Source organism: Zalophus californianus, chromosome 3 (assembly GCF_009762305.2).
Source record: "Zalophus californianus isolate mZalCal1 chromosome 3, mZalCal1.pri.v2, whole genome shotgun sequence".
Lineage (NCBI taxonomy): Eukaryota > Metazoa > Chordata > Mammalia > Carnivora > Otariidae > Zalophus > Zalophus californianus.
The window spans coordinates 135,483,102-135,492,532 of record NC_045597.1 but is presented as its reverse complement, the minus strand read 5'-3'; the positions used below and the strand labels follow the sequence as shown (position 1 = coordinate 135,492,532).

General features: G+C 59.2%; 1 protein-coding gene across 1 annotated transcript; it reads left to right on the top strand.

Annotated features, from left to right (window-relative positions):
• The first annotated feature begins 208 nt into the window (after positions 1–208).
• DLX2 (distal-less homeobox 2) lies at positions 209–2,454 on the top strand. Its single transcript, XM_027590998.1, has 3 exons — positions 209–737; positions 1,254–1,438; positions 1,934–2,454. The coding sequence occupies exons 1-3, from the start codon at positions 344–346 to the stop codon at positions 2,354–2,356; spliced, it is 1,002 nt and encodes a 333-aa protein (XP_027446799.1). The 5' UTR covers positions 209–343; the 3' UTR covers positions 2,357–2,454.
• The last annotated feature ends 6,977 nt before the right edge of the window (positions 2,455–9,431 follow it).

Genomic DNA, 9,431 nt, shown 5'->3' with positions numbered 1-9,431 from the left:
GCTGCTTACCTGCTCCCGCCTCCCGGAGCCCTGGCCTGGCCCCGCCACCCCTGTCCCCTCCACGGCCCGCCCCCCGCCCGAGCCGGCGCTGGGCAAGAAGCCGAGCGGGTAGAGAGGCGGAGAGAGGATGCGGCCGGCGGCAGCTGTCCCGAGCAGGGCACGGTGATCGCCTCCCCCGGAGGAGGAGTTGCCCAGACGGTTGCCACATTTCTTGTTTTCCTCCCCACCCTCCCTCACCCCCCGTAATTACATTGACTGCTGGAGGGGACAGGGAGAGACGGAGGAGGCGCCTCGCTTCCCCCCTCGCGCCCACCACCGCTGCTCTTTCCCGTCCCGGGCCAGGATGACTGGAGTCTTTGACAGTCTGGTGGCTGATATGCACTCAACCCAGATCACGGCCTCCAGCACGTACCACCAGCACCAGCAGCCCCCCAGCGGTGGCGGCGCTGGCCCCGGCGGCAGCAACGGCAGCAGCCTCCACAAGCCCCAGGAGTCGCCCACACTCCCGGTATCCACAGCTACGGACAGCAGCTACTACACCAACCAGCAGCACCCGGCGGGCGGCGGCGGCAGTGGGGGCTCGCCCTACGCGCACATGGGTTCCTACCAGTACCACGCCAGCGGCCTCAACAACGTCCCTTATTCGGCCAAGAGCGGCTACGACCTGGGCTACACCGCCGCCTACACCTCCTACGCACCCTACGGGACCAGTTCTTCCCCGGCCAACAACGAACCTGGTACGCACAACGAACGCTGGCGTCATGGGTGACAAGTCAGTCTAGTTACTGGGATGGGTGGGATAAAATTGTTTGGGGCGGGGATCCATCCGGAACCCTGGCCGTTTACACTGCCTGCTCCTTGCCCGCCCTGCGCCTTTTACCCTTCTCAACCACCAATCTGCGGGGGGGGGGGGGGGTCACTGGGTACGTCCCTCGGTGCTCGGCTGGTGGGACCGGGTGGCCTTGAGGGACCAAGTGGGCGCGCGGTGCATGCTTCATGGTAACCCCATTTCCTTACCACCTGCTCCTTCTTTCTCTCCGGTTGGCTCCTTCTTCCCCTTCCCGGAGAATCCAGCTCCCGGGTTCCATGGCGGCTCGAGTCCGCACTTAGCGAAGTTGAGTCTGAGCGCCCGGCTACGTCTCCGAGAACCCGCTTCCCGGCTCAGGCCAAGTCCCACGCCAGGCCCTTACGCCCAGCGGGAACTGTTTGGGGCCCCCTGGTTATGCTGTTCTCACGACTGCGTTGCGTTGCAGAGAAAGAGGACCTCGAGCCTGAAATCCGGATAGTGAATGGGAAGCCAAAGAAAGTCCGGAAACCCCGCACCATCTACTCCAGTTTCCAGCTGGCGGCTCTTCAGAGGCGTTTCCAAAAGACTCAATACCTGGCCCTCCCCGAGCGAGCGGAGCTGGCGGCATCTCTGGGCCTCACCCAGACTCAGGTGAGGGCTCCCGGTCTGGAGGGGAACGAGGAGCGCGCTGGCCGGGGATGGCTGGGAAGCAGGCGGGGTCAGGACAACGTTTTTAAAAAGTGTTTTTAAAGTAATTTTAAGGATTACGAGGCCCGCGCCTTGGGCGGCCTGAACTTCTACGCGTGAAGCTGCAATCCCCGCGGGGGCTGGGGGGGCGCGGCGTGTGAGAAAACGAAAGGACCGGGGTGGGCAGAAATCCGCTTTCACAGTCTTTCCGCGAGAAACTGATTAAGCGGGTAAAATAATGGGCCCTCCTGACCCTCTCCCCCTGTCACTATCACCACGGTGCACCCACAACCAGCTGTCTCCGACTTTCTGAGATTACCTCCCAATAGACTGGGAGCCATCCCAGCCTCCGAGGCCTTGGCACGTGATCCGCTTACCTGCCCAGCGTGCTTGCCTCCTCCCCTCCCCTGCCCCAGATCCTGGTTCTTCCACTAACGCTCGGGTCCCTTTTCCACAAAGGTCAAAATCTGGTTCCAGAACCGCCGGTCCAAGTTCAAGAAGATGTGGAAAAGCGGTGAGATCCCTTCGGAACAGCACCCTGGGGCCAGCACCTCGCCACCTTGTGCTTCGCCGCCGGTGTCGGCGCCGGCCTCCTGGGACTTCAGCGCGCCGCAGCGGATGGGGAGCGGCGGCGGCCCGGGCAGCGGCGGCAGCGGCGCGGGCAGCTCCGGCTCCAGCCCGAGCAGCGCGGCCTCGGCTTTCCTGGGCAACTACCCGTGGTACCACCAGGCCTCGGGCCCTGCCTCACACCTGCAGGCCGCCGCGCCGCTGCTGCACCCAACGCAGACCCCGCAGCCGCACCACCATCACCACCACCACCACCACCACCACCACCACGGCGGCGGCGGGGGCGCCCCGGTGAGCGCGGGGACGATTTTCTAACCCGAGGGAGACTGCGCCAGAGACTGAGAGAGCAGAGACCGGTGATCCTCAGTGCTCGCCCCAAGAGCCAGAGGGTCCCTCCAGCTGGCCCGCGGACGCCTCCCACCTTCAGGGAGGAGCGGTCCGGAATGGCCTGCCACGGGCCCTGCTCCCTAGCGCGGCCACCTAACGGCCGGGAACTGGAAGGTTCTTCGAGGCCCCCCCCCCCCCCCCCCCCCCCCGGCAAGGCCGCCCGCGTTGGCCGCCTCTCCGACCTGAGCCCTGCCTCGGACATGCCTCCCGCTCCTCTCCGCGCCCCGCAAGGCGGTCGGGCGCCTTCCTCGCCGCGGGGCACGAGCTGAGTCCGGGGGAAGGGACGCCTCCCCCGCCCGCGAGGCTTCCAGGGTGCTCTGAGGCTCCTTTCTCCGCGCCCGCCCCCAGGCCCAGCTTGAGTCGGCTGGGCTGACTGACCTCCCCGGCCTGCGCGCCCTCCCCCACACGCCCCCGTGACCCGGGCGGCCCGCCGCTTTTTTTCTGCCCTGCTGTCTCCAGCCCTTGGAGCCCCACTCTGCCCCGCCTTAGATCTCCCCCAGGAACGCTCCCTTAGCTCTCTCCTCTTCCATCACCAGTGGAGTTTTTTTATTTTTATTTTTTTAAAAGTTTAGGTGCCTTTGCGGATGACCTCATTTTGATGTTGGGGAAAAAATGATTTTTTAATATGCGGACACTGCAAAAAAATGTGTTTAAATTATCTTTTTTAAAACCTATTCAGGATTATTAGGCTGGACTTCGACATAGTTTGTAAATAAAGGTGTCTGTGCAGATTTTCCCACTGATTTATTTGTATAAAAATACTCGTCTTTTCAGACTTTTTTGTAAACCCCCACTTGTGAAAACTGCGGTTTAGCAGTGACCTCAGCAACCCCTCCATTTTATTTTTCCCTTTGAAATTTTTCTCAGTTAAACTAAGCTACTGATTTGGTTTTGTTTTATCTTATCCTAAAGTCTTTGTTCTCGAAGTGAAAGGTATTTTGGGGTTATTTATTATGAAAACAACATGCTCTTAATGTTGATTTTACAATATGAAGAGATTATTTAAATAAATTATTGTTTTCATTGGATGTGTGCGCTTGTTCCTTGGTGTCATGACCTGGAACCTCGAGCCTCAGCGCGGGCGGGGAACCTGGCCGGCCAAGAGTGACACATCTTTCAGAAGCTGCGAGAGCGGTGAGGCGCGGCGAGGCGGGAACAGGCGCGCTCGGCGCGGGCCTCCCGGAAACGTTCACGCTCTGCGGGCACTCGAGTCTTGGCGCGGGCTTTGCCAGCTCGAGGCGCGGTGAGTCACTCAGCGCCGGGGCGGATGCAGCCTCCGCCCGCCGGGCCCCTCCAGCGCCGGCGCCACTGGCCCAAGCCTGGGCGGTCTCTGCCGCCCCCGCACCGGTGGTGCCGGCCAGGCAGCGCTTCCGAGCCGCCGCGGGGGACCTGCAGGCGCAGCCTGAGCGCTGCCGAAGCCAGGGTCAGACCCCTACATTGGACCCTCCCCTCTGCCCTGTGGTCCTTCTGGGGCCGGCTGAGCTGAGAACTCGGTGAGTCACCCTGGCCCTCAGGAAACTCGGTTGGCTGCTCTGGAATGTAGGGCGACCCCGGCACACAGGGCTGCGCTAACACATACAATCACACACTGTGACTCTTACAGTCACATCTGTACTATCACATACTCTCACTCGCACACACACTCACAGTCACACGCTCCTACTGAGTCACACACGCATTCATGCCCGCACATCTTCACATACAGTGATACACAAACCCACATAGGCACACTCATGCATACAGGCACACTCACACAGAGACTGATGCACTTTGCTGTGGGAGTGGCACCCTTCCACCTCACATTCTCTGAGGGGAAAGGCCCACACACCATTCAGCTCTGCCTTCCACCTGGGGTCCCACCCAACCAGCTTCCAGTGTGGGAAGTGACCCTACTTTCTGTCATTCTCTGCAAAGGCCAGGGGTAGGTGGGTAATGCAGGCCTGAACTAAAAGTCCCTTTCCTTCAAAGCACTGAGGCCTACGACAGAAGCATCTTAGTTTTCATCACTGATTCTGTGACTTTGGGCTACCCACCTTAACCTCTCTGTGCTGCAGTTTGCAGATCTATAAAATGGAGAAAGAATAACAGCTATCTCAGAGTTTTTGTGAGCATATAATGAGACAATGATGTAACACAGTGCCTGGCACATGGTAAGCACTCATTTTTGCTATTAGTAGCACATTGTTTTGTCCCAATGCCCCCCAAACAAGGAGGCTTTACTCGTGCCTGTGATTATGAGGCCCAGACTTACCCCGAGGCCTTTCCAGCTTCCCTCCTGTGGGAGAGTAGCACTCTAGAGCTGAGAGAGCTCAAAGCCCTTCTTACATGAGAACCTGAACCTCAGCCATCCCCCTGAAGGGACCAGCCTCTACTGGACAGGAATTTAGGGGCAGGCCAGAGAGCCGTGCTAGCCAGATCCAGGCCTCCTCTCCTCTAGGATGGCTATTCAGGCCATCCTTGCATGTCTTCAGATCACCTCTGCCAAAAAGCAGACAAGAGATGGGGGTGACTTTCCAGGTTCAGTGGCATCATCCTGACACAAATCCTGTCTTTTCTGGCCAGATAGTTTGGGGCCCTGCATGGAGTCTAGCTTACAACAGAGTGTGGTCAGGGAGTGGGGCTCTGGGAAAGACAGGGAGGTTACAAATCCAGTGTCCATTCACATTCCTGCATTGTTTTCCCAGGCTAGGAAGGCCTGAGCTGAAGCTCATTGACCCCGTGATTCTAGCTTCTCTAAGCAGCGGCTGCCTAGCAGACCCCCATCCCCCAGCTCCAAATTCCGTGGTTTTCTTTGAGTGCCAGTAGCTGGTGCCAGCCTTCCTCCTGCGGTTGAATGTGCCCTCCCCTCCTTTGCGCGCACTCCCCTCCCCCTCCTGAAACCAGCGAGGAGAGACGGGGCAGTAAATTGGCTGGTGTCGAGGATCTGCAGCAGACAAGATGATTAAGAGGCCTACGCCGGAGCGCCCGGGGCAGGGAATGTCAGCCCAAGTTGGAATCACGCAACAGGCCTTGGCATGAGCGAGCCTGGGAGCCGGGAGGGCGGGCGGCCCCAGCTCCGGGGTGGGCCGAGGCCCCACAGACTCGCTGGAGTCACCGAACCTGCACCCGGCGGCGGCGGGGTCGCGCCAGGCCACGGCGCGTCTTTCCCCGGGAAGCCCGAGAAGCAGAGAGCAGGAGGGTGCAGGGGCCAGAGGAAGGGGGCGTTTCCGCAGACCCCGAGAAGGGCAAAGAGACACGAAAGCGAGGATGCGCCCAGGTCCCAGAAGTGAGGGGGCGGGGAGGGGGAGGGGTGAGCGAGGGGACAAACAAAGCCCGGCTGGGGGAGGCAGGGGCCGGCTCCAGCCCCGTCGGGGGCAACGAGCTGGCAAGTCTTTCTCACAGTCTCACGGCCCGCCGAGAGACGCGGAGGCCTGTGATCAGCCCGCCGCCTAGCAGACACGCTCCCCCCCACCCCGCGCGGGACTGCGCTCCCCAAAGCGCGAATGAAAAATGGAAATGGGAAGCGGCGATCACGGCTCCCTACACTGGGAAACTAGTCGCTCTCGGAACACACATAAATCTTCATTGTAATCCCCTTCCATTTGCTCGCGTGAAATATCAGGCCAGAGACAGGATATGACAAGCGCTGGGAAGCGGGGGGAGGGAAGCCGAAGAGTGAGGGGTGCCCGGCCCTCTCTGCTCCACCCCCTGGCAGGGTTGCTCGGAACTCTGGCAGAGCGCTGGTATTGAGTTCCAATTCCCGAGGCTGGCAGCCTGGGCGCGCCCTCTTCCACTTCTCCTCCCGTTTCCCCCCCCACCCCCGCTCCTCCGCAGCGCGCGCAGGGCTGCAGGCCACCCAGCCCCGGGTGCTCCGCGGGGCATAGACACCCCCCCTCACGCTGCCCCGAATTCCCGCCGCCCGCCCCGCGGCTCCCGGGCTGGGGAGAGCCGAGAAGAAAGGGAACGGATCCCGGGCCTAATCAGAGCGGCTGCAATGTGGGACCGTTTAGGAGGCTTCCCCTCGGCTTTCTTTCAGGATTACTTGTGAAAATTGTGAATATCCGTCCTGTGTAAGAATTTCCGAGACTGGTGGGGCGAGTTTGGGGGAAGTATCAGGTTTGATGGGGGCGGAGAGTACGCTGCAAAACTGGAGCTTTGTTTACAAACAGTTCAGCGGTAGAAGGGGGGGAGGAGGGAAAGAGGGGTAAAGGGAGGAGTGCAGATGTGGTGGAATGGTCCCCTCCAGTGTTAGAAGCCCCCTGGAAGGGGAACGATCTTGGGGACCAGGAATCCCCCTTGCCTTTCAAAAAAAAGTCGTGCTCACTGACAGTAAAACCCAGGAGCAACTCCCCAACTCCTACACAGCCCACCCCCGCGTCCCCGTCCCAAGCTCTAGCTCAAAAGTCAAAAGCCGGCTCCTTTCCCGCCAAGGAACAGCGACCACCAGTGCCTTAAACCTGTTTAGGATCAGAGACCACTTTGAGAACGAAGCTACAGATCTTCGCTTCCTCCTAAAATACCTCCCTTGCATTCGATTTTGGGGTCCCCAGAAGCCAGGGGATGGGGCACGATCCTGAGGTTCCAGTTACGTGCGCCCCTGGCCATGTCCGACCAGGCTTTCCGGAGACTGGTGCGTTCTGGCAGGGTCATGACACCCAAAACAGCCCCAGAGAAGCCTCCCTGTGCCGGGACCTCCTTCCCCACCTGGGGTCTGCCCCGAGCGCCTTTCCTGCTGCCCCTCCCCCTCCCCCCTTAGCCACCCCAGCGGGGGCGGATGCGGAGGCCCCACAGCGCTCTGAGGCCCCCCTGGCGGGAGCTCCCCTCGCAGGGACGGGTTTGGCAGTGATTGCCACATTACAAGATGTTACATTCCGCCCTGGGGCCTGGGGCCGGGCGGGGCGGGGGAGACGAGATACTTCACGAAAAGAAAGAGCGCAGGCAGGTCTTGGAGCCTCCACGTGAGAACACAGGCACAGTCCCTAGAGACCTTTCTTCCAGGGGCCGCCTCCGGCTCCGACTCCGACTGCTCGCTCACTCGTCCTCAGGGTCGGGCCAGACCGCAAACACTACTGAGTCTTCGCGATTTGCGGGCAGTGTGGCCGCGCTTGCGCGACTGTCCGGAGGCCGTTTGCGGGATCCTCAGGAGCCCTGGGGCCACCAGCTGCGTCCCGGGTGGGGTCTGGCCAGCACAAGGAGTTGGGGGGCGGGGGAGGGCGAGGATCAGTTGTGAAGCCCGGGAAGGTGGAGAAAGCTGCGTGGGGCAAGCGGGGGCTGCAGGACAGAAGATTAGAATTTAGGGGACGGAGAAGAGGCGAGAGGGAGGGAGAGACTGGATTTGGAGAGCTCTGGGGTCATCCCAGAGGGCCGACTTGGGCCCGTACGGAGCAAACATGGCGGGCTTCCCACACTCGCGTTCCTGCCCTCCTTTTGGTGGTGCAGGAGTCTCAGACACCCTAGAAATGAAATCGTCGCTCACGGAACAATGGGGACTTCTGGCCCTGGAACTCGACCGAGTCTAGGATGCTCCGAGAGGTGGCCGCACACCGGGTGGATTCTCCCGCCCGCAGCCGCCGCGTCGCCCCCTCCTCCGGGGCAGCCCCCGCCCCGCCCCATCCCTCGCCGCCCTGGCCTCAGCTTCTTAAAGTCGCAGGGTGTCTCAGCGCTCGAGAGAAGCGCCGCCCAAGTGGGGAGTGAGTGTTTCTGGGGGGCGCTATCTCCGGAACAGTAGAGACCAAAGAAGGGCCTAGGGGACCTGTCGGGGCGGGCCCCGACAACCCTCAGCTTCTTCCCTCCTCATCCCAAAGCCTCCAAATAGCAGGCTCGTATCCACACCAACTCCTCAATCCGACGGCTGCTCCCGCACCCAACTCCCCGCCTCCCGCCCCCCGGCCTGCAAACTCCTGAGCCCAACCCGGCTGCTCTGTGAAGGGGGTTTGCGAGAATCCGGGAAAGGGACCGACGGAAGGAGGGTAGAAATGGAAATATGAAAGGAAGGAGTGTCGGGATGAGGGTGCGGGAGGTCGGGCTCGGTCACTTTCTTGATCGTTGCCGCAATTAGGGTGGGGGCCCGGGGCTTGCGTGGCATCCAAACCGGGAAAGGCAAGCACGCGGGGAAAGGGATTCTCTTCTCGACATGTTCACGAGAACAGTGAAAATTTGCCTTAGGTGGCCAATTTTCTCATTTGCCCCTATTAAAAGAAAAAGCCCAAGAAATTCAATTAAAGCCACCCTGGCCAAGGCGCTATTTGAGGCATGAATGTCTCCCCTAAAGCTGCAGCAATCATGTGGCATTAGACACTTCCGGAATCCTATAGCCAACCTGAAAAATCCCAGACCCCCTTTTTCCCTAATTTTTGCTCTGATCTGTAATTTTATCCACATTTGCACTAGTTTGAGCATTCTGGCTCTCCCATCTGAAAGCCTGCAATTACTATATAATTCTTCGCAATTTCAGATGTCCTAATATGGACTGTAATTTTTGCGCAAGACAATTTCCTGCTATTTCAAGCATCAACATTGTCAAAGTTGTATGTACATAATAAATGGGAATATCAATGCATAGTTTTTAGCATAACATCTTGACTCCTCGATAATTATATCCGTTCGGAGCCTACGCAGAATTAGCCTGAATTGCATGGTAACTGCTGCTGCTTTAAAATTTTTAAAAATTACTCATAATTTTCCCAAAGATTACCAAGATCTCGAGTGCACAATGTCATCAGCGTAATGAAGAGTAAACATTTATGCTAATAATCTGCAATTTTTTTCATCAGCTATAAAGACAGAGGCTATATAGCCGAAAATTTCAGTCCTATTCTGCAAGCGCAGCGCTGCAAAAAGCCTGCGGCGCTCGGAGGCGCCTGGTCCTGGAGACCTCTTTCCACTCTTTACTCTCAGGATAGGAGGATGGGGCTGGGGGATTCTTTTTGGTTTTCTGGTTTTGTTTTGATCTGGTTTGGTCGGTTTTGTATTTCCTATTTTTCTTTTCTTTTTTTTCTCTCCTCCTCCCCCCCCCCCCTTTTTT

What these genes read in the sequence shown, in the direction of transcription:
- DLX2 (XM_027590998.1), top strand. Translation starts at nt 344, where the DNA reads ATGACTGGAGTCTTTGACAGTCTGGTGGCTGATATGCACTCAACCCAG. An exon ending in CCCGGCCAACAACGAACCTG is followed by an intron (nt 738 to 1,253) that starts GTACGCACAACG and finishes GTTGCGTTGCAG; the next exon opens with AGAAAGAGGACCTCGAGCCT. An exon ending in TGGGCCTCACCCAGACTCAG is followed by an intron (nt 1,439 to 1,933) that starts GTGAGGGCTCCC and finishes TTTTCCACAAAG; the next exon opens with GTCAAAATCTGGTTCCAGAA.